The 26,419-nt window shown below is 37.0% G+C and overlaps 1 protein-coding gene across 1 annotated transcript in view; it reads left to right on the plus strand.

Moving 5' to 3' along the window:
- The window catches only part of TLL2 (tolloid like 2), a 52,888-nt gene that overhangs the window by 17,138 nt on the left and 9,331 nt on the right, over positions 1-26,419 (plus strand). Inside the window, exons 2-9 of the mRNA XM_053451299.1 lie at positions 4,525-4,635; positions 16,433-16,594; positions 17,403-17,520; positions 18,883-19,061; positions 19,713-19,818; positions 23,397-23,521; positions 25,467-25,582; positions 26,250-26,352. Coding sequence (XP_053307274.1) covers positions 4,525-4,635; positions 16,433-16,594; positions 17,403-17,520; positions 18,883-19,061; positions 19,713-19,818; positions 23,397-23,521; positions 25,467-25,582; positions 26,250-26,352 — 1,020 coding nt within the window. The remainder of the gene's footprint in view (positions 1-4,524; positions 4,636-16,432; positions 16,595-17,402; positions 17,521-18,882; positions 19,062-19,712; positions 19,819-23,396; positions 23,522-25,466; positions 25,583-26,249; positions 26,353-26,419) is intronic.

Raw genomic sequence — 26,419 nt, forward strand, 5'->3', positions numbered from 1 at the left:
AAAGACTTATTCAGGGAAGATGACACTCCTCTCCTTAGTACCCCTGTCATGTACCAGACCAATCTCTACACATTGGGGGCTTTTCTGGGGTGACTGTTGGTGCCCCCTGTTTCAGGCACCTCATCTGGCACTAACACAAGCCCCCACTTGTTTGTTTACACATTGTACAGCACAGTGGAAATATGATGGTGCTGTAAAATGCAAAAAAATAATAATAATCCTGCTACTTTGTGCTTGATAAGGGTCCATCTCAGCCTTTCATGTAGTACAAACTCACGCGGGTTGTCCCTTCATAATACAGTGTTTTTAAAACTGCTGTTTTTGTGCTGTATTGGTATAACATGTTCAGGTTTATTCATATGAATTTTATATTACCGTATTTTCATTCCTTTTCAGTGCTTATTAACTAAAGCCTTATAGCTTCTAAACGTATACTGTAGATAATAGTTAATGAGCTAATAGAGGATACAATCAATCACCAGGACTTGGCTGGTCTAGTACCCTAATGTACAGATACAGGTACATTTTAGTATAATTGGTGTAAAATATACACCAAAAAATATACATCTGCTATTAATACTTTAGTCTATTTTGGATATTTTAGATTTACAACTGTAGCAGTTCATCACCATTTGTTCCTGTGTCATTTTGGGTAACTCATGTCTGAATAATTCAGCATGAAGGGTTGCTCAATCATTGTTATCCATATGCATCAAGCCGGATATCATATTGTACTGTTGAAAATGGAGAATTTCACATGGGGATTACAGAAACTGGCAGTATGTCAATTTTGGGTTTTCCATGAAATTGGTGTGAATGTGAAAAATAAAGTTCTAATGTTTGACGTATGGTATTTCTGGTCTTGCTTGATATGCATGTCCTCTACAAATGGACAATAAAATTGCTTTTTGATGCATACAAAGTTAGTTGATTTTCTACTTCTAATGTAACCTGGAAACCACATTGATTATTGTTGATGCTGCCTCTTCATCCAGAAAAGGCAAAGGGAATTTACTTTAATTTAATTTACTCAGTATGATTAGGAAAATATTGGCAAGATGTTTTTTTCCATTAACCTGTTGTATATTAAATAAAGCTGGTATGGACCTTTTGGTAATGGGATCTGTGGCTCTTTTAGTGGTAATGCAATAGCAGAATTTAATTTTCTGATTAATTTCTTATTGCGTTGCTTCTATTTTAAAGACTCATGAGGCAAAAATTGATAAATATATATATATATATATATATATATATATATATATATATACAAAAAAGGATTTCCAATGCTAGTGTCACAAACATACCTGGGAACTCGCTGGGTTTGACCTCGCATATCTGGGTTTCTACAGGTATGGTTGCAACAATTGGCCACACCTACTCCTTGACCATATGCCACCCACTATACTATGTTTGCAGCTAGCCCCACCCCCACACGTGACAACCCCACCCCTAAATGTATCTACTGATATACTGTACATATATTTTTTGAATTGTACACACTTATCAATAAAATCTGTAATTACTATTATTTCTTAATTGAGTTTTAATTGAGCTTTATAGCATGTTGTGTAATTTTTTTTTCATCATATGGTTTAATTACATGAAAACTACACAGAAACTTTTCAGAAGTTCTATGGCAAAAATCTACCAGTGTCTGTTTTTTTGGTATATGACAAGCTTTCCTGGAAAAAAATATGTTTAAATTAATTCTGCAAATGGTTTGGGAATTCAACAGAACTAGGACTGATGATTATAATGCATCACTTATATAGAAAAGTGTTAAATTAAACCAAGTACGTAGACTAACAACTTTGAATATAAGGAGCAGGACTGGACTGGTTATCTAGCACCCAGGGCAAATGCTCAGTGGGCTGCTAGCCGACAGCTCCACACACTTAGCCGATCTTTCACTCCACTGGCAGATTGGGTGCTCCAGTGGGCAGCCGGGGGCTGGATATGCTCGGCTTCACACCACGGAAGCATAAAAACATAGCGTGCGGCCATGCGGTCGCCGGCTGCTCTTACATCATTAGTTCTAAAAGTTCTAGGGCTGCCTCATCATCGCCAGTCTATCCCTGATGAGAAGCACACACACTGTTATGAAAAGTCCAGACACCTAAAGCATTTGAATAAATAAAAAAAAAACATACAGAGGGTAAGAGAGATTGGTAGATATGTAGAAAAGGAACATGTAAGAGAGTTAGATCACATATACAGTATAAACCAACATTAGACAGTTTTATCATTGCACTGAAAAAGTGTGCACTTTTTTGAACCCCAAAGGACTTAAGAAAAAACGCTTCTTGCCTAGGAAGGGATATCCCCTCAACCGGAACTGTGTTATACAAAAAGGAATGTAACTGCATTGGATTACAAGTAAATAGTTCTCAAAAAATACTACAGCTGGAGGACATCCCAGATTGTATCAGCTGGAAAACTATTTGGCCGTTTTAATCCATAGTATTGAAGGACTCCAAGAAATTGCATTAGTACCAATGTAAACAAATACCAAAATAAAGAATGGATATTTTAACAACATTGGTCACAGTTTTGAAATCACAGTGAAACACTAATGTAATATTAGATATATTTTGTTCCCTTTTAGTATAAAAAGTTATACAGTTTGCCAACAACACAGCATAAGATTCATGGGAAACATTTCTTCACTTGGTAGCTATTTAGCCATTTTTCAAAGCATTATCTTTTTTCATGAAAAAATAATCGGTTCAATGATTGTTTTTAGATACATTTAATACTATCGGGAGAAAGGATAGCAGTATCAGTAAAATGTAATATAGATCTGCCTCCCTTACATTACAAAGGCTTATTTTATCAAATTTCTGCCAAATTAGATCATGCTAGAATCTGCAAGGAAAGTGTACCTAAATTAAATTAATTTAATTGAGCAGAGAAGTAAAAGTGGCCAAAATTCAAGTCCTTAAAAATAATTACAATTTCAAATTGAAATGTATTTGGCCTCAAAAAAGATGTAAAATTTGGCAGAGAGACTTAAATTTTTTCTTCCAGAATTAATACATCCAGACCAGGCTGGCTTTATAATGGACAGACAAATAACAGATAATATCCCTTAAATAATAGATTTGATAGACCTAGCAAATAAAAGATCTAAGCACACGTCATTCATTGCATTTGATGCAGAAAAAGCCTTCGATCGTGTCGATTGGTTATTTTTATCTGAAACAATGGAGGCTTTCGGCATCTCGGGAGCATTTAGAAAAAATACGTTGTCATTGTATAGATCTCCTACAGCTAGAATTATAGAGACTACATTTACCTCAGAAAGCTTTGAGATCGGCAATGGCACTAGACAAGGCTGTCCATTGGCCCCTCTCCTGTATATTCATACTGTAGAACCATTGGCACAATCTATTAGAAACTCAATGGAAATTTCAGGTTTTAAAACATGAACATAAGATTACATTATTTGCTGATCATATTATTTTGACACTTTCGCACCCTGAAAACTCAGTAAAACATGTAGTATACATTAAATATTAATATAACTCAAATTATACCAACACATCAGTCAGAGAAGCAAGCTAAATCGATGAGGATGCATATCAATGTAAATTGGAATAACGATAGAATTGATTATCTAGGTATAAAACATAAAATTAAATATTAAAGAGATGATTAGCAATAATTATACCTATTTATTGGAAAAGATGAAAACAAAATTGCAGGGCTAGAAAGGCTTAGAACTTCTCAACATCTCATGGTTTGAGATTGAAAAAAGGCCGTCAATTTATCTACCCCTTATAATATTATTTGGATGAATAATGAAATAAAAAAAACATATAAAGAGTGATAATTTAATTGTAAATGATATGATAAAAACAATACCTTTTAAAAAAAAAGAGTATGAAAATGGAAATGTACTGTACACAATTATGTCTTTAAATGTATTTATTCATTTATATTTATTTGAAAAATACAAAAATTAAATGAGAAAAAAAATGTAAAATCACTGTTCCTGAACTCTAAATTGCAAAGAATGTGATGACACAAGGATACTGAAATTACAAGTTGAAGTGAAACACGCCTGTTGTGCCTACTTTATTATGATGACAAGTTCTCAGTGATTAATTTCTCTTGTAATAACCATTTCTCTGGATTCCATATGACTGAACAAGGCATATATGTTTAAATATTTGTGCATTAAGAAGGCTTCGCAAAAAGAACAACCCTGACCTCTTATTACCCTCATGTTGTTAGCCATGTCTATTAACAAATACATACTGATTTTAAATTATAAAATTTTTTGAGCATCAAGCAGAAAACAAGTGATTTATTAAATGACTAAGACTGCCAATGCCTCAGCCTAAGGGAAGATCTAGACTTTACTGAAACAGAAATGAAAATCAAAGATTTTGACGGCAGATAAGAACCATTTGGTCCATCTAGTCTATCCATTATTCCTCCTATAACAGTGGATACTATTTATTATATTAATGAAATTTTCTAACATATAAACAAGCTAATTAATGTTTTCGGTCCCTACAGCTGCTTACTGGGGAGATATTGCTTTGGAGGAAGATGACCTGCAGTGGCTTCACATAAACGAATCATATGATAACAGAAAACCTACAGTTAACCAAACTGGACTTACAACAGGTAAGAGAGAAATAGGAATCTAACGCTTCGGACTTTGGAAATATAATATTTACAGTTAATAGGAATGATCTGGTAACCCTATTATCACATATTAATTGCTGGTTTTTGCTTATTCATTTCGAGAAAGGCTAGACTCACTTTATTGCTGTGTGCTTTTAGAAAAATTAGTACCGTGAGTGGGGTGGTACGACGAAGCTAGCTAATTTCCACAAAGTAAATTCTGTTTGATTTCATAGTAGACTCATCTCACTGGAAACTTGTGTTGCCAAACTTTCACAATTTGAAGAATGAATGCACGTCTTTCAGCACTTGCATCCTTCTTCAAATTGTGAAGAAAGTATTAATTAGTGAATAGCCAGGTGATCTGATTAGTTTGGTCCTTAGTACACAATACTCCGTAAACTTTCTAGCGCAAGAGAATGCAAGTATATTTTAAAACCTGATTATTCTACGACAATTTAACACAATTGCTGGTTAAAAAAACATGGGCTGGTTTTACTACTTCCTACCTTATTTTTCTATGAAAAAATCATATAGTAAACAAATGCTTTATTGTGGGCGCTAGAGGAATGTGCTCTGGTGGATTAAATCCACTGATGGTAGGCATGTTGTCAGCAAGGAATGTGAACAGCTGCCAGTTCTAGCAAAGATTTCCTTCCACAAAAAAGCACTAGTAGTCCAGAGACCCATTACTGCGGCAGATGTGTTCATGTATGTATGTATGTATGCAGGGGCATAACAAGAAACCACGGGGGCCCTGTTGCAAAAATTCCCCCAGGGCCCCCCGGCTTCAACAGCTGATTTATGCCATCATCACCCGTCCCCCTTCCAACATACAACATATGTAAACACAAACGTTACACACACACTTACTCATACTCACAGGGGCATAACTAGAAACCACCATGCCCTCATGCGAAAATTCCCCCTTGCCCCCAGCTTCAACAGCTAGTCTGTGCCTTCTTTGCCCCTTGCCCCCTCCTTTCAACATAAAACATACGTAAACACAGAAATTACACACATTTACCCATACTCCCTAACACACACTCCATCTCACCCCATCTACACATCCCTGCTCACACACACACAATTACACATCCATGCTCACACACACTAACACAATTACACATCCATGCTTACACACACACAAGTACACATCCATTCTCACACATACACACAATTGCACATCCATGCTCACACATACACACAATTACACGTGCATACTCACACACACAAGTACACATCCATGCTTACAGACATATTTATATATAAATATATATAATATATATACACAAACACATATACATACATCTAACCTCCCTCTCTCCCACCCCTGCTTACCTCTCACTGCTCCTGCAGCTTTCCCTCTGGCTGCTCGCTCACACACACACACAATTACACATCTGTGCTCATACACATACACAATTACACAACCATGCACACACACACAAAAACACAAGTACACATCCATGCTCACACGCACACAATTACACATCCATGCTCCATACACACACAAGTACACATTCGTACACACACAAGAGTACACATCCATGCTCACACGCACACACACAAGTACACATCCATGCTCACACACATACAAACACAAGTACACATCCATGCTCACACAAGTACATATTTATGCTCACACACATACACACACAAGTACACATCCATGCTCACCCACACACAATTACATATCCATGCTTATACACACACAGTTACACATTCATGCACACACAAATACACATCCATGCTCACACAAGTACATATTTATGCTCACACACATACACACACAAGTACACATCCATGCTCACACACACACAATTACATATCCATGCTTATACACACACAATTACACATTCATGCACACACAAATACACATCCATGCTCACATGTACACAATTATACATCCATGCTCACACACACACATGCAAGTACACATCCATGCTAACACACATACACACACAAGTACACATACATGCTCACACAAGTACACATCTATGCACACATACACACAAAAGGTATGATCATGTAGAATGTATGAAGTTAATAGCAAACTCCCATTGCACATTAGTAAACGTAATACTATTTTCTAGTCTCCCGGAATATTGCCACTAGCTGGCTGTTGGTCAATTTATTTTCCATGCTTTATAATAAAATGTGTCTGCCAGTACTGGCAAAATGCTTTGTAAAATATTTTTTTTAAAAAAACACATTGCAGGAAGTCACTGAAATTCTGTAACAGTTTTTTCTTTGTTTGGAGAAAAGGATGATTAACAATGTAAGTGTAGGATGTAAAAATGTGCTTGGATTATGTTGGTTCTTTTTCTCTACACAAGGAAGCTGTTGTTAATTTCAAAAGCTAAAAACCTGTATTAATGTATTTTCATTATTTTAAAGCCACTTAAATGTAAATTTCTCTTTTTTTCAAGTTGATCTGCTGTTTTACAGACCCTACATTTTGCAGTTCAATACACTAAATAACTATGCAACAGAGTTTATGGATTTAAATAAGCAATATGTATGTAGTACAAAACTTCCTTATGTGTATGTCATGGAAGCAGTCATCTTTCTGTTCTCATGATTTACATGAATACGCCTCCCATGGTGATCAAAGTAAAAAGAAGGGACACAAAATTGTTTCCCTGAATAAAAAAAATGAAGTGACAATTTTTTATTTTGTTTTAAAAATGTAATAAATACATAAATAGCCACACCATTGATGTTACCACAGCAAAACCAGGGGCCTAAGGTTCCTTACAAACTAACTAAGGAAAAGTAAAAGCAAGTGTTTTAAAAAAAATGTATAATTTAATAGTAAAAGAGTAAAAAAAAATACAGTCCCTCAAATTATAATGAACCTGACCATACAAATTGTAGGGCCAGCTCTGTTTATATTTTGTGCTGAAACTCCAAACTTTGCACTAAAATTTTGTATTCATTGAATTTTATATTCTGAAAGTATGGTTCTCTATTCTCCATCCTTCCTTAAATTACATCTAGCGATGTACAGTGTTTCTGGCTTTATATGAGGCATGGCAAGGGGAATATATTTCAAATGAATCTTCGTGTCCTATAACACGTTCTTGTGGGTTGCAATTTTGGAATACTTGGTGATTTCAAGGGAAACGGTCAGGAATTTCACATCAAATCTTGATTTATATAAATAGTGTCAGTAGAAGGTGGCATATCTTCTTTTTGGATGACAATGCAATTCGACAGATTATTAATTTGACTGATTAAGCCCGTCCACCTTTTTTCAGGGATTTGACCTTGAATCCTCCATTGAACATGGATAAGCAGCTTGCACCAATATTCAGCGTGTCTTTGTTCCTAGCTGGATTGAACTCTTTAATGTAGAGGATTGCTATAAGGGGGCAAGCTTATATTGGACAAGAATGCGGTGCTAATTGGAGTTTTCCTCTTTTCTTTCCAACTCCCAGTAGTTGTGATGTGAGCTGTATCTGGCCTCGGCGCTGAACACATTATTGGAATTTTTAAGCCGTTAGAGTTGCTGAATGTGCTTCTCTTTACAAGTCTTGTTTATGAAGTGCTAAAGTGCAACACACCCTCCTAACTGTCCACTTTCTGCACTTTGTTCTTTTGTAGAGAACCTATGAAATCCCGTTGTTGAATGTTTTGCAGTTTTCTATGCATACTCTTTCCAGATCTTGATGGTTTTGTGCCTACAAATTCTTTGGGTTTTTTTCTCTGCTGGAGGTCTGCGCATCTTTTGTGTTCCTTATATCCTCATGAAGACGGACCTTTGTGAATTAGCCATCAGAAGAAAGATGGGGATTTAATTTCTCCTTGCATTTTAGGATAGCACAACATTATTGGAGAACAACTGTAAATATGAGATCAAATGTCAGAAGCAACAAAAAATGTAAAAACAAATCATTTATTTTATATGTTACAGACAAGTCTGTTCACTAAGATTTCAGCTGACCATTGCGTTACAGAGGTAACTCAACTGACTTGAATCTAAATATCTTGTCAAGAAGTTTGGTTGGTTGATGTAGAACCCTTTTTTCAACTCAACTGCATTTTGGCTGGATTAAAATTGATTTGTTTTTCATAGCAGCTTGCTACTAGTTGGCAACTTTAGTTGACTTGTCTGTAGTAAAGTTGACAGTCAATCTCCCTTTAGTAAAGAGGGTATTCAATGTCTAGCTATTCAGTAGTATCAACATTTGAGCTAAAATATCAAGATATTCTTAAATGTATTCATTTCAGGAACCAAGAGGGGTATATATATATATATATATATATATATATATTTACTGTATAATTAGTTACAACATTAAAATGGTTGTTCTAACTAGTATAAAAATTGTTAAAAAAAACTTAAATGGATATACTATTTATAGGCATAAACATATGGCCAATGTTTTTTGTTACTGTGACATCAAGTTTGTCGAACTTATTTTATGTTACATGCCCATTTTATGTTACATGCTAGAATTGCATCCACGAATGGTATATTCAGTAAAATTCCTCTTTTTCCTTTTCTTTAAACAGACCTTTTTCTAGAGGACCTTTTTACTAATCATGATGACGCTAAGAAAAACCTTAAACATAGACACCCTTTTCCTGAAGCCTGCAATATCTGCATTTGTAGTTGTAATTTAAAATAGCTTTGTATTATTTTTTAATGTATTGTTTGTGCTCATAGAAGTTTCTTAATAATTATATGGCTGCTCTCATCACTTTTTGTAGGTGCTTGGTTTATTGCTTCCAAGACATTTCTAATTATATAGGCACTAATTGTGCTCAATTCAATCACCCATCTAACCCTTAATTGGAATTGATGGTGATTAAAAATGTATGGATCTGTGATTTAACTCCTTCACTGAACCCTAAAAAGCCACAGTGGTTTCTAAACTGTCACCTTAAAACCTATAAGACACATGTAGTCTACCAATACACTAGCAGAACAGTTGCAGCAGCTGCTATAGTCAATTGAATTAGAAGTTACATGAACATATTTATTACCACTAGGCCGCTATGCTACGTCTACATTAAATTATATTCCACTGAATTCGGAGTAACTTAAGTATATTTATTACTACCGGGCCCACACTGGTCCAAGGGTACAAGCCGAATGCCTGATGGACCAGTGCCCAACTGCACCCCCCATGTACCTTTAGTGCTGCTTGTGCAGCTAATCTCCTTCTTTAGTGTGTGGCCACCTGCTGGATACACATGGCTGCACACCTTTCAAACGGCCCAACTGTCTTGCTTTTGTGGGAAGCAGGGATCATGGGCCAGCTAGAGAGATCAGAGGATTTCCTCTGAAAAGCCCACTGAGCTGTGAAATCAATCAAAGGCTTTTGCGGCACAGAGCTGAATGGCAGCTTCCATGTGGCCTACTTGTGACGCTGTGAAGCTGAGCACCTCGGTCAATATGACATCATATTGATGTTTTTCTATTAACTAAATCCTCACCTTCCTAACCACTTTGAGGGATATGCACGCATATACACTTGAGGCAGTGTGTGAAAGTAGACCAACATCTGTGTTTTGATGATGCCTGTAAGAAGTTATTTTTCTTTAATCCTTTTTGGCTAGTATAACATTTTTATTTCAATCTAAAAATCATAACACTTTTGTTGTCAGGCAGAGATCATTACTTGCATTGAATAGGTTAAACGTTTTCCTGGGAAAGAATGTAAGCGCAGGCAAAGTAAGAAAAGAGCTTTTCTGCTTGTTAAAACAATAGCACAAAGGTCAGGAGCACAATGTGCACTACAGGGTGATTTTCAATTCTATCTCCCAGATAATTTCATTTTACAAGTTAATATAAGCAAAAAAATGTATCTTACAAATTAAGGTGCACTATGTTTTTTAAAATAGATAAGTAAATACATTGAAATATGGTTTCTTGTTAAATAATGTAATGGAAAGTTTTAACATTATGACCTCTGGGTAGTAGGACTTTTCTTTTTCATTATAATGAATAAAATGCACTGAACTAGGCATTCTGAAAACATAAAAAAACAAATTGCACGAATTGTATTGCCCCTTTCCGAACCCCTAGTTCAGGGGTGTCTAAGTTTTTTCTGCAGTGGGCCACTTCATCAGAATTGTATATGTGCGAGGGCCACACTCATTTTTCACTGTGAGAAAATATGGCCTTTAATAAAATATGCAGATTAAATTAAAGTAAATGACACAAAACCTTTACTCTCACTGATTTCTGGGCCTAGAAAGTTTTAATAGAAATATTATTATATATTATGATTGTTAACAGCAATCTCAGGCATACCCAGATTCCAGCATGTACTGGTTGGCTGGGCATGATAGGAGTGTGATTGCTGTCAACAATCATATAAATTAATATTTTTATTGTATTTTTTGTCCAATTTTGGTGTGTTAAACACACTTTTATTAAAAGTAAGTAACACACCACAATTGAACAAAAAAATTCAACAATATGACTTGGCATGATATGAGTGTGATTGCTAACAGCAATCACACTCCTTTTATACCCAGGCAACCAGTAAATGCTGGAACCTAGGCATGATGGGACTGTGATTGCTACTAGCAATCACACTCCTATCATGCCAAGTCAGTCAGTACATGCTGGTACAGGGTGGCTGTATGTGCAGACCCCATACTACTGGCAGCATCAATACACAAGGGAGGCAGTTAGCCTGGTTTCAGCATGTACTGGCTGACTTGGCATGATTGGAGTGTGATTGCTAACAGCCTAAAACTTTGCACAGTACTGTATATGTGTGTATATATGTATATGTGTGTGTGTATGTGTATATATCTATGTGTGTGTATATGTCTGTGTGTATGTATGTATATACACTACCATTCAAACGTTTGGGGTCATTTAGCTCTACAGGCCTCAGTTAGCATGTTAAACTGCATTTGTACTTCACTGTACTGCAGTTATTTTTGTACGGAAGTACAAATGCAATAAAGCTGTGGTACATTGAAGTACAACTGTAGGTTTGCAATATAAAAAAAAAAGTGCGGTAAATGTGCAGTAACACTGCAGTACAGTGAAGTACAAATGCAGTAAAACTGCAGTAAATGTGCAGTAATACTACAGTAAAAGTGCAGTATTGCAGTTTTTTCATGTCCAAAAAACTGCAGTATTACTACAGAAAAACTGCAGTAATTTTTCGTAAGGGTCTGCCTCCAGAAATGCCTTATGCCCCCTCGTTTAACACTCCCTCCCTCCTCCAAACTTACCGGTGCTTCTGAGTCCCCAGTGCTTAATCCGGGCAGCGTGTAGAGCTCTACGCGATTCGCGTACACAACTTCCGCTTGAAGGTCCCCTGCGATTCGCGTAGAGCTCTACACGGTGCCCGGACTAAGCACTGGGGACTCAGAAGCACCGGTAAGTTTGGAGGAGGGAGGGGGAGGGAGTGTTAAACTCACTATCTGCTCGGCGCTCTTCTGTATCCTCTGCTCCCTGCCGCTGCCGCCTGCCTCAGCGCTGCCCCGACTGCATTGGTGGGAGCGTGAGGCGTCTGTCGTCATATGCTGGCGCTCAGAAGTGAAGCCGCACGCACCGCGGCAGGCAGACCAGCGAGACAGAGGCCTCGCGCTCCCACCACAGGGCTGCATGGTAAGTGACATGCAAAGGGGGGTAGGTAGTGAGAAGGGGGGTATGGAGAGGGTAGATAGTGAGAATAGGGGGGGTAGGGAGAGGGTAGATAGTGAGAATAGGGGGGTAGGGAGAGGGTAGATAGTGAGAAGGGAGGGAGATGGGCTAGATAGCCTGAGAAGGGGGGGAAAGGGGGTAGATAGTGTTAGAAGGGGGAAAGGGGTAGATAGTGTGAGAAGGAGGTTAGAGGGGGTAGATTGTTGTGTAAAAATCATGGTTTGGGGGGGCCTTAACAAATTCTTGCACCGGGGCCCTGAGGCGTCTAGTTACGTCCCTGGGTCGTGGCCATGATAGGGTGTGGCACCACCACAGGGGGCTCATGCCTTTTTGTTGCCCTGGGCCCTAGATGGTCTCAGTCCACCCCTGTCCTGATATGTAAAATCATAGAATTCACAGAGGTTGTACTTTCTTTTTCACACAACTGTAGCATTGGAGAGTGGACAGGTACTGTGCATGAAGCTGTTGAACAGAGAAGCATTAGGACAAGTTGTGGTGAGTAACAGGTTAACAGTCCCAATTGCAATACAAAATGCAAGGTCAGCAACAGGTTCGAAAACGTATCCCAAATATCAATAGCCAGTTAAAAAAGGAATCAGCAGCCAGGAGGGGTACGAGAACCAGGCAAAGGAGAAGTTAGGAAACCAGGTACTGGTGGAATAGGCACACGAGGAAGAAGTAAAAAGAACCACGTTGCAGTGGCAAGCACAACAAACAACCAGGGTGTCTTGTATAGCATCCTGAAAGCCACTGGCAGATCTTTCACCGAAATTGGGTGAAAGCTCTATTGGCAAACGCACATGCACCAGATAGACTCACCAAACACCTCATGAAGCAGTCAGCGGTCCACAAAGGATGCCTTGCCTCAATGAAGCCTCACAGATTGACAGAGGACCTGGGATTGTTTTAGGAGATTTTTAGGCAGTGACTGGTTGGTGGGCTCACATTGAAGAGGTAAGTGGTGTGTCTAACAGCTAGCCTGTGTTTAGACAGGTCAATGAGTGCATTGACCATGCATTTTCCACCCCTGTTAAATCCACTTAAGGTTTAGACAGTTCTTTGAGTTTCTTATGAAATTAGATTTAGAAGTTGACTGCGTGAACTGTCTGTTTTACAATCTATGTACAGTGATTGAGCAGCAAACTTCTTTTTTATGGATTATGTAACCACTTGTATGGATGAAACTGACTCAGCATTATATTATATAAAGAACAAATGTTGAAAGAATGGTTTAGAGTTCATTAAATAGGTCTATAATCCAATTAAATGGTTCCACTCATTGGTTTACCATGGCTTCAGGAAGTAATTTGTAAACTTGGATGGTTTTATGACAGACTCCATGAATAAGAACACAGACTCCCAAATGGTAACGGTCAACTGCCTCTGGAAATGTCTTTTTTTGTTAGTTTGGAAAGGAACATTAACTGTTTTTGTCTTCTTTAATTACAGTCACCAGCACATGGGAGAAAATCCCTGAACTGTCCTTATTTGCTGTTATTTGGTTTTAACATTCTTGGTGTTGTATAGGCTGAGGTTGGAGACTATAGTTTACGTTAATACCCTTTGAGGGACCGACATAGAAAATTACGTAAAGCTTTTAGATGGTTCTATCTGAAGAAGAGACTGAGGTCTGAGGTCCTGCATGCTTTACTTTAGTAGATGTTGATTTTATTGGGCAACATAGAAAAAGCATACAACACATGTGAATTATACGAAGGCTTTGAAACAAGAAGTTCCCTGGGGCAGAAAGGGCTTTCTTTTTTTGGTTAGCTCTATTTGGTATGCATTTACCACATTCTGAAAAGGACTGCCTAGTGGGAGGGACCTTATATTGTCCCATGATAGTGAATGGCATGAAAAGGTAGGCTCTTCGCTTAATCCAGTCAGTGTTCAAATTCTCTACCCTATTGAGCATGCAAGTACTTCTTACCCAACTGAATCCTTCAAATAGTCAAAATATGTGGATAGACTGTTCTATGTATCATGTGGATATGCTTAAAGTATGATTCTGTGTAATGGTTCACCTGTTCTGGGCTTAAGGTGACATTTTTCTAGATTCTATTCTTCATGCTTCAAATTTGTCTTAATTACTTAGCTACTAATTTAATCATAACCCTTTACCATTCCCAAAATTCAAGTACCACCAACAGTTTAGGTTGTGTGGTATCCTTACTTAAACAAGATCTCCCACCAATTTGTATTATTAGCATCACTTTAAAAAAAATAAAACAATTCTAGTGCTCATCTTTTACACATCTACCCATCGCGCAGACGTTCACTGGCTGCCAGAAAGGAGGATCCAGGTCTCCTGCAGCGCTGCGGGCGATACTCCTCTCTGGCAGCCGGTGCACGATGTGGGTAGACAGCCTGCACATACGGTAGTATGGACGGACACATACTGTATAATGCACACATACTGTATTCACATACATTGCCCTTACAAACGCCTGCCCATGCACACATATATACAATGCCCGTATAAACATATATACACTACGTATACACTATCCTTACAAATGCCTTCTCATACACACTTACTTTCCCTTAGATACACGCTTGCCTAACATACATGCACTTTTAAAATACAAACACACTCTCACTCCCCTTTGTCATTACCACTCCCCTTTTTGTTATCTTTCTTCTTTCTCTATCCTTATCTCTCATCTCCCACTTTTCTCATTATTCCCCATCCCCATCTCTCTTGTTTCTCATTATATCCTCCCTTTCACACTGTCTCTCTCTCTTTTCTTTTTGTCTCTCTTGTGTGTATGGGTCCCTGAGGTGGAGCATTTGGAGAGCTCCGACTCTAGTGTTTCAGTAGACTGGGAGTCCACACTGGATTTTCAAAGTCCAAGACTTTGATGAAGCCTGCATCAGAAAATGAATATTTTAAACTCTCTGAAGGCTCACAATCAGAGAGAGACTGTTGAGGGGAGAGGAAGTTCCCCTGTGCTCCCAGGACAAGGACAGACCCAGAAGACTATAGCTAAGCCAAGTGCATCACTACCTGCCTGGACATGTGCATTTTGTTGGGGGAAGGGGGTAGCGGAACCTGGCTTAGCTGGATCTGACAGGGAAGCCTGTGCTTGAGATCGCTAAAAGTGATATATACTAGGGCTGCAACAACTAATTAATAATGAAAATAGTTGCCAATGAATTTCATTATCCATTAGTTGAATCAATTTTATCGATTATAAAATGATAGTTTTTCTGAGCAAATGCTCAGAAAAATACCACTTGTTTTATAATCCGGTTCATTCAGTGTCACTTAAAGCAATTACTACTTACAGTCCCTTCCTGCAGTCACTCTGACGATTGGCCCTGCCCCTTTCTGCTCCCCAGTCCCTCCCCGCAGTCACACTGATGATTGTCCCCGCCCATTTCCTTATAGCATCCACACTGCTCAGCTAACAGTAAGTATAAAATTAATATTTGTGCTGCCAAACGTTAGGGGAGGTGGGGGTTAATTAAGGGGCAGTTATGGTTGATGGGGTCTTTAGGGTTAATTTAGGATCAGTTATGGTTAATGGGATCGTTAGGGTTAATTTAAGGGCAGTTATGGTTGATGGGGTGTTTAGGGTTTTTTAGGGGCAGTTATGGTTGATGGGGTCTTTAGGGTTAATTTAGAGGCAGTTATGGTTGATGGGGTCTTTAGGGTTAATTTAGGATCAGTTATGGTTAATGGGGTCGTTAGGGTTAATTTAAGGGCAGTTATGGTTAATGGGGTTGTTAGGGTTAATTTAAGGGCAGTTATGGTTGATGGGGTCTTTAGGTTTTTTTTAGGGGGAATGTTATGGTTGATTGGGTTTTTAGGGTTAATTTAGAGGCAGTTATGGTTGATGGGGTCTTTAGGGTTAATTTAGGGGCAGTTATGGTTGATGGGGTCTTTAGGGTTAATTTCATGCTGAGGACTGAGAGTTAATTTAATTAATTTAATAAGGTTAACTTAAGGTGCAGTAAGATGTAAAGGGGTATCTAAATCCGAGGGCCAGTGAAGATTAGACCTGTATTTATTTATGAAAGTATTGTGTCAGTGTGCTGTGAACGTGTGTGTGAACAAGTCTGTGAATCTATGAAGGCACAATGGCATATCTGGGGGGTATAAGGCATATCTGGGGAGGACGGAGTGTCACCACCTCCTGTTCATCTTTACTGTAATTCTCTCTTTACCAGATGTCACCATGAGCGAAATGGTTACAGAAAACCCCACACCACCATACAGTGCTCTGCATCTACAAGGATCTAATGAAAGAGTTCGTAGAGCTGCAACATCAAGAACTGAAAGAATATGGCCTGGGGGAGTGATACCATATGTCATTGGAGGAAACTTTACTGGTCTGTTCACTAGGCTGTTGGGAAATCATATATGTAATAAATATATGACTAGTTGAAAATTAAGAAAAACATGCTAAGATTAAGTACATGCAAGCAGGCCCAGGCTGGGGATAATGAGGCAGCCATAGCACTTTAGGTGGTGGGTGTCTAATGACATATGCACCGTCAATGGCTGGCTATAAGAGCCTGCATGTTTTGAGGCTCACGTAGCATTCACCCAGGCATATCCAGCCAGTGGCTACCGTATGCTTCACCTGATCTGCCTCTGGAGCGATGTACGGAGTAAATGTTGGGCAGCAGTCCCCCAGGCATTTGCCCTATGTACCAGTTGGCCAGTCTGGGCCTGCATGCAAGAAGATGGAAAGAAAATAGTTTAAAGTGCTTTCAATTAACTAAATTACTACCTGAAGGAAACCTTATAACAAAATTACAATAACAATCAGCAATTTATGTATTTATGCATAACGACATAAAATGGTATCCCTTTGGTTAATATTCTACCCATTAAGTTAAGATTACACTTAAGTAGTAAGGATTATGTTAAGCATTAATTTCTGGTGCAAAGTTGGGAAAGTGATCCTATCGCCATAGCAACTGCTTGAACTTTCTTGCTGACTGGATCATTCCATTGTTTGCTATGAAAACAAAACCATTTTCAAATGTTGAACCAGAATCTCTTTTTATATGTAACTCCTTTTGTGTACAAAGTCATTGAGTGTAGGCGACATTGCATATAATGATCAGGTGGGATCATCACTTTTACAGACAGCTAAGCTTCCTCTCTATCTTCTTGTTGTGATATATCCAGGTTCTCAAAGAGCAATTTTTAAACAAGCAATGAGACACTGGGAAAAATACACTTGCGTAACATTTGTAGAAAGAACCGACGAGGAAAGTTTCATCGTATTTACTTACAGGACATGTGGGTAAGTTTGAAAGCTGCAACACATTTAACCCAAATATCAGCCCTTTATCTTAAAATGTACATGATAGATTTGTGTATACTATAGTAGTGGTCAAAGACTGGGACGGCAAGTATTTTCTAAGTTCTCAGATGCATCGGTGCTATGCCAAGTGAACATAGCTTTCATGTTCCACAGATCCTACATATTTCAGTTATTTCCACTAAATAAACCCATATAATGGCATTTAGAGATTAGGCGAGCTATGTATATGTGCATTAGAACCACCATATGCAAATACCATGGGAGCTGCTGTTATCTGCCACATTTCTTGTTATAAGGACCTGTATAAGTATCAGTGATTATCTCTGGCCTGTTTTTAAATTGCTGATTAGTGGTTGTTTCAGAAAAACTTTGTAATAGAGAGAGGTGAGCATAAGAGTGATAGCCTAAAATAGGAAATTGATGAGATAATGACGGCTGTGCCACAGAATGCCATATATTGCAGCTTCTATGCTGCGGACTCTAAAACTAAATATCTCTAACACAATTACACTTATTAGAAAGGGGGGGAAGCAGAAGCTACTGGTAGTATTAATAAAAAAACAGTAATAGCAACAGTTTTAACCTTATTTAATCCTTACTTGTATTACTGATGATGCAACTGAGTGTTAATGTTGAATTACCGAATGTTAATTATTATTCGGTAATCATTTGGTTTTAATACTTGGTTAGTGAATCAAACTACCAAGGCAGTCTTTTGATAAGTATATATAGCAGCAGCAGATTCCAAGGTGATGTTACGATTGGGCCCAGTGAAAGTAAATAAGACAACTTAAATACCATTAACAGAAGTTAAAAGTACTGGTACAGAAGGAGAAGATGGCTCTGTTCTTGCAAGCTTACAATCTATGTAAGGAAGAAAAAACTAGAATCAACAAAGACAGACATTACATTACGTAAAGAGGGCCCTGCTCAGATGCTTACAATCTAGAGGGCAGGCTTAACTGTGTTAAAACTAATATCCAATTCCACAGACATATTTTTGTTTTGCTAAAATATTTCTGCCAAATAAAGTTTATTGAAACACCTGCTTATAGTGTAAAAAGATGTAGAAACAAAATAACTAAAAAGATACACAATATGTTACAAAATTGGACTAAAATTAATGTCAATTATTATTTGAATAGAAGTTGGATTTAGGTACATTTAGGTAGCCAGAATAGGGTTGCTTTTATTTTTTTTTTAAGAAAGAAAAAATCTTAATGGAAGTACTGTGACATTCTGTCATTTATAAAGACACAGTGGGATAAAATACAAACAGAAGTAATGCGCAAGGCACTAAGTGTAGAGAATTGTTTATAATTGTTTTTAAAATCTTTTAAGCTGCTGTTCATATGTAGGTCGACGAGGAGGAGGTCCTCAGGCTATATCCATAGGCAAAAACTGCGATAAGTTTGGCATTGTGGTACATGAGTTGGGTCATGTTGTTGGATTTTGGCATGAACACACTCGACCGGACAGAGATGAACATGTATCAATTATAAGAGAAAACATACAACAAGGTAAGATAACATAGCACTAAGGATAAACCAGGGAACAGCCAAATCTATGTTTATTCATTAAACCTGTGTTAGCGTTTTCCTTAATTTCTGATGCTGTGATATTTGTCAGAAACGTGCTTAAAGATTTTCTCAGGGACAGCTGCCCATACCTCCTTTGGAAGGACTAGCCCAAATGAGAGTTTGAAGGTATGGGAAGTAGGGAGTGGGCAGTAGTGGGCAGAATCTGGGTGGAAAGGAACAGAGCTCCTCTGTCTGGACTTTAAAGAGACTGACTCAATGAACCAGTGTTTCATCTTAAGTCTCTGAGTTCACAGATGTGCCCATAAACCATACTAGTGATACACGTTTTTGGATGTATTCACTAAATTATATGTTATGTTGAATATTTGATATGCATTGTAAGGGCAATAAGTGCTAATCTAACCTTTTATATCAGTGACTTGCAAGAAATCTAGGACTAGTTTAGAACATCATGAAGAATCAACCCTGTAGCGTTGCCCTATTATAATGCTAGGGATTTGACACAAGGTTTGATTTGATTTGATTTGATAGGTGTCTCAGAATATTTTTCAGGACAACCATAATAAATGTAAGATTTTCTTCTGGTACTTTGTTCAAAGACCCTATATTTACTGTGTGTTGTTATTACAGGTCAGGAATACAACTTCCTTAAAATGGAGCCAGGTGAAGTTAATTCTTTAGGAGAAACCTATGATTTTGACAGTATAATGCACTATGCCCGGAACACATTCTCAAGGTTGGAATCTAAGGTTATGTCTCTTCATTTTTCATAGTGTATACTTTTTTATGCCTATAACCCAGTGTATCCTATTTGGTTATATGACATTATGTTGATCCATGTTTAGTTATACGCAGCCGTATTCAAACATTGTGAGCTGAAAAAATACCGTAGATAATTTAATAGATTATGGATAATCTCTTGTGTTTAGCTTCCTTGCCTGCTTCAGCTGTATATGGTTTAATTAAAGTATCTTCCTCTCTGAAAATACTTTTATTTGTTGTCCTAATAGAGGGCAGAGACTGCAAAGTAAGCAACCATCCTATTAGAAAACTGTTGAGAATATCATGATTTGAGCAAACTGTCTTCTTTATAGCAACAGCTACAACTTTTTAATGGGACCATACTGGCTGGAAAAAAATTGTGTAAAAAGTTAAATGCTTATATCTGTTGTGGTGGGGGCAACCAGTTGGTTATTCTTTAAGCAAGTCATTGAAATAACCAATGAAAACCTTGTAGTATATCATCTTAGGTTGATAACTTAGAAAGTACAGTTGTGTCATATGCACTGATGATTTTCTGAAATAAAAGATACCAGATACAAAGGTCTGATGGATTCTGAAGAGCGTAAGTGAATCACTAACTGGATTGCAGTAAAAAGACTCGCATGGCCTTACTCTTATCTTTGACAAGCAGGGAAGTATGTTGGCCTTGGCTAACTAAGTTGGCATGTCAAAGGATGCAGTAGCTTCTGGGTAACTTTACTAGGACACGATCTGGACATTTGGTGATTAGACTTGATCTCTTAATAGGCTGGTTTGGAATATCTCCCCTGAATTGCAACTACTTATACAGCAGACATCAGTTTTTAGAGAGTCCCAATGTGGAGTGCCATGATAAAAATTCATGTCCTAATGATCTGCTCAAAAAAGACTGACGAAGATCCCCGGTGTCATGAAACAACTGGGGGCACTTGTGGCCCTGCTTTGGGTCAGGCCTAGGGCATTGGCCCCATAAACACACAGTTGTTGCCAGGCGGTGCCTAAATAGAACCATTTTTTGTGTAATAGGTTGAATATCCCAAAGTTTTATGTTTTATTGAGTTTTAATCTATATCCCTTGCTTTAATCGCCTACTCACACACTGTTTTATAGGGATTTTGTCAATATTTATATAAGGGCTTAATGGTTTTTATTTTGCACAATAATGAGTAGAGTGTGTGATTCTGTAATAACAGGTTCCAAATCTATATGTATAGACAAACAAAATAGTTTCCCTGTACCAGCTGCACTAAGCTTGTAACTGTAAACTTGATTGTTAAAATGTAATAAACATGGAAGTGAATAGTATAAAGTAAACTGATATATCAGACCAGCTGTAAGCAAACTGGAAATAATTCCAGAACCCGTAAGTTTTGTTTTTTACCATCTTTCACTCACACTCTCTAAATGTATGGACCTTTATGAAGCACAAACTGAGATGAAACCGAAAAAATTGCAAATACATGTGGCGAATTCTTAATTCTTACTGTTTTAAACAGAACAGGACAGAAGCAAATATAAACCTAATCTTTATTTGAACTAACAGATTTTAGTGGCCATTGCCGAGCATACTCCACCTAGTGTTGCCCCATCTGTGACATTGAGAATGAGCTATTTATCACCCATCAAATTGAATGCTTCTACAAACTAAAGATATTAATCCTCCTACAGCTTGTAAAGAGATAAAAGAATAATCTCTCGGAATGACAACTATGTCAGACTTTTTCATGAAAGAAGCTTTGTTCAGAGGCAGATGTAATGTGGACGAATTAAAGGCATGAAAAAGAGTGAAAACCGTATTGTGAAACTAGGTTTATTTGAGGCTTTACAATCTAGAACACTTTTTTCTATAATCCTGTAAAATCAGTTATATGCATTATCTTGTACTTCCATATAGATTCCCAATTTGAATTTGCCAACCAAAACAAACTTTCCAATATATACAAATTAGCCTGGTCAATGTTTCACCGTCATGCATTGGAGTTCTGGGCTGGCTAGAAATAAGTGATACTTTTTTTTTTTCTTTTTCGAAAGAGCCCATGGTTCAGCGATTAGCAACAAAGTGTTGCTACATTTTAGTTTTGAATGGGTTCTAGGTTTCAACATCTCTCAGCATGCCATTATATAGTCTGTTTAAATGGTAGCTAATGAGTCTCTAATTACCACACCACAAGATCTGCATCACAATGATCCCGTGTTGAGTCACTGTTGCAAAATCACTCCCCTGAATAGACGTTAATGTCAAAGTGAAGGTAATTTTCGGTTGCTTTTTAAATATTTGATTAAGATTTTATATTTTTTATTTTTCTTAGTGCAATGGTTGAGGTTCATTTCTCCAGGGCTGTGATCCCATACCGTAATGTTTCATGTTTCAATGCTCTCCAGTAATCTTGTAAAGATGTTAATGGAACACGTGACTGTGTATGTTTAAACAGATTGCGAAACCTTCTAAAACATGGCAGTTCTGGACATGCCATAGCCTGATGGTCTTGTCCATATCTCTTGCTGCAAGATAGTGTATATGTGAGCTAAGAAATGAAAGATTAAAGAGGATACGCCATGTTTCCCAAATCGTTTTATGTACTAAATAAATAAACCAAGGTAATCAAATGTACAATACCTATACATATAAGCAATAGGAGCAGTCATGCCAAAGATCTACATGTTTTTTTTCCCTCCCAGTTAATCTCATAACATTCTTTGTTGTTGATTGGTTCAGGCAGCATGTGTTATGGTGGACAGGGAGAAGAAAGGTAACTTGAGGACAGGAAAGTAATTAGACATGCTAGTTATGCTGTGTTATGCCACAGATCTCAGTTCCTCTATGGTAAAAATATAAATGAAATATCTTCCAAACAAATACATCGATTCACAAAATGTACAAGTTTTGGTTTACTTATGCAAAAGCTGTGATGATGAATGTTTCCTCAATTGTTAAGGACGAAACGTAAAAGCCTGCAAAGCTAAGATCTGATTTGGTTTCTTGAGAAGACAATCAAAACCTTGTCACAATGGCCAGTAATGAGTACAAAGTGCCTTTGTGTTTTGAAACATCATTCATCATTCTTCAAACATTCATCATTTTCACATCATGCTTGTTTAGAAGCGGCACATATTCTTCTGTCATATGATTAAAGATTAACCTCGGATCTGAAGCTTTTCGGTAGGCTTTAAACAATAGATTTCTGGTGTATTTTTGGAAATGGTAACTTTTTGTTCAATGAGACGAGGTAAATGTAAAAACAATGCATCGGCATATAAATATATTTGTTTGTGTTCATATATGCAATAGTAAAAAAAGTATGATGCCAAGTAAAACGAATATCGGGGTAAAGTATTTCGTAATGATGCAGGTCTGCCAGGCATGCTGTAAGCACGATATTATAAACTTATACCATGCTTTGGATATGTAACATACTACACCTAGAACATGTTCTATATGTATATATATATATAATATATATATATATATATATATATATATATATATATATAATATCAAAGGGTTTCCAGATTCTACCATGTTTAACACTTTTTATGTATGTATATGTACAGGGGTGTTTTCCTTGACACCATACTTCCTAGACGAATTGATGCCTCCGTCCGACCCACTATTGGTCAGCGGATACGACTCAGCCAAGGAGACATTGCACAAGCAAAGAAACTTTATAAATGTCCAGGTAAATACACGTGTTCTACTAAGTGTTTTAAAACACTTTTTCTTTTTATTAGCTTTTGCGCTGCTAGTCTAATGAGTTATCTTCTACCCTGTACTACATAACATCAAAGTATAAAGAGTTGCTATGAAGTATAGACGTTTTATTTTATCCTGAACTATGAATCAATGGTAAGAGAAAGCTCAAAAGCCAAAATAAAAAATCTGAAAATGTGAAAATCCTAGCTATAATAAAATACATTATGTTTCATGTTGATAAGTACTCAAAGATCATATGCAGAAATATAGTTTGTAAATGTAAATCTATTTGGATTAAAAAACAGCACGTGGTGTACACAAATAATCTCTTATGGTTCAAAGAAATATATATAATATATAGATTTTTTGTGTACCTTAACAAAATACCACCCGTATTTTGTTGAAGTCATGTTATGACTTATTAACCCCAGAATGACTTAGTGATACCTAAGTTATGTTGCACAATAAAAGTGATATTAAGGCCATTAAATGTGATCAGTCCCAAAATGTTTTAGTATAGTATTGTGTCATCTATATAATGAAGCAAAAAACCATGATGTTATACACAAGTAATCCAATAAGCATTATATAATCTGTCACCATTATTTTGTTTATGTCACCATGATATTGTTTACATATAAAACACAAGCATAGCAACACAGGCATCATTAATCACCCATGTCAGAGACAAGCCAAGACTTACAATAATAAAAAAAAAAAAAAGAAATAATTCACTACCAAATGTTGTTCCGAGGCTCACCATTCTACAGGAGATTTTATGTAGTAGCACCGATATCTTGGGCAGCATGCCATGAAATACAAATGTAACTTTAATTTACTGGCATGTTGAAACAAAGTGTAATGGGGCTAACTGGAAAGAGCACATTGTTAAGGGTGCTTACTTCTTAGAACAAATCTTTATATATATATATATTGCTCAATTTTTGTGATATTTTAACCCTGATTATACATAAAAGTTGTAGAATATCATATGGTCTAATATTTTGTAATCTCTCAATTTATCAACATGCTTCCGTGCCTTTGTTTCTCAAAGACTATTCACTTACTTCCGAAGCCATGCATAATTGAAATACTTCATGCCAATCGATTTTTATTCAAGTAACATTGACTTTGAGTGAACACTTATAATCAATGGGCCTTTACATTTTTAAGATCGTGGGAAGTACTTCAATGTCAATCAGGAATGTTTACCCTTTGTAATGTGCATCAGTTTGGAATGCCATTCCCACCTAAGCATCCCGATCAAACTAATAAATTCAGCTAAAAATCAGTGAAAACATTTGGAAGAATTTCTCTCAATTGTCAACTAGAGAGGTTATGTGGAATGGCTATTGTTTAATTACCTAAATGTAGCGTTGCACATGCACATCTAGATACTAGAACCCAGTCTAATAATGGTTTAGAAGTATAATAATATAATAATATAAATATATATTTAGTTATGCAAACGTCTGTGCGGTAGGAACCCAGATGCGCATGTGTCATTGCTTGGTTTGTTATAGTATTTTGATAAACCCTCTTTACATAATACCAAATATATCTTCCAGAGTCTGTTTCAACCAAGAACATAAAAAAATGCATCTGAGTAAACTATGTTAAAGCTTGAGACTTTTTGTTTTTCTTGATTCCTGGGTACTGTAGTTTGGGGTAGCCGTATTAGTCCAGTGTATATTGATTCCTGGGTAAAGCTGAAAGAATTTCTTAAAGGGAAAATATAGTTTTTAGTCGGGGTTGATGCCTTGTTGGACCAACATAGAAATCAACCTAAAGTTACCTAAGCTTTTGGGACATAACAAAAGACTACATACTCAAAGCTGGCTATATGAATAACCCATTTGAGACATGGTTCTTATAACATCTTTACTGTTAACAGTATTAATTGATTTATGTTTTTTTTTATTTTTTCTAAGCATGTGGGGACACATTGCAGGACTCAAGTGGGAATTTTTCAGCCCCTGGCTACCCAAGTGGTTACCCCTCTTACACGCACTGTATCTGGAGAATATCTGTTACACCAGGAGAGAAGGTAACAGCTTTGATCAAACCTCTAGACCTTCTTCTTATTTTTCAGTTTAAGAATCTGACTATCCGAGACTCTGCGGCATCCATAAAACCAGCTTCTGTAGACATCGTATTACTATAGTTTTTTATCTAAAGAAAGAACACATTAATTGTGCATGTCTTCTCCTTACGAAAGGAGATTCAGTTGATCTATACGCTAATAATTCCACTATTTTTTCACTGGAGGATAAACTGTACATTGTAGTCATAAATTGTTGAACTGTTGTTGTTGAATTCATATTTGTATGACTTGAAAATGTGCAAATTTATGGCCACCAAAGAATAGGAATGCGTGGCATATTCTTCCTAGGGAGACAGGTGTAACGTGGCGACAGCCCCTGGGCCACTTCACTAGGAACCTGATTGTCATACTGAGAATGAAATCCCTATGCCCCCCATTTCCCTTGTTTAAGAATACAGAATGTTTGATGGGTATGAGTGTTATCACAGTGTTCTAAGTTAAATTATTTAAACCCCAAATAAATGTGTAAAAACCCCAAATAAATGTGCAAAAACATAACGCTCCAAAAATACTCTTGCCTTCAGTACCATTTGGTCTGGGTCTAGGATCAGTCATGTACACATTAATGACTTATTAGACCACTGAATGTTATTTTATTTGAATTTTTTAGATTATTTTGAACTTCACAGCAATGGATCTATTTAAAAGTAGATTGTGTTGGTACGATTACATTGAAATTCGTGATGGTTATTGGAGAAAAGCACCCTTGCTAGGTAATTATATGCACACACCCTTTGTCATCATATGTAATCACCATTGGGTTACACAGGATAAGAGATT

Source organism: Spea bombifrons, chromosome 11, assembly GCF_027358695.1.
Source record: "Spea bombifrons isolate aSpeBom1 chromosome 11, aSpeBom1.2.pri, whole genome shotgun sequence".
NCBI classification, from domain to species: Eukaryota; Metazoa; Chordata; class Amphibia; order Anura; family Pelobatidae; genus Spea; species Spea bombifrons.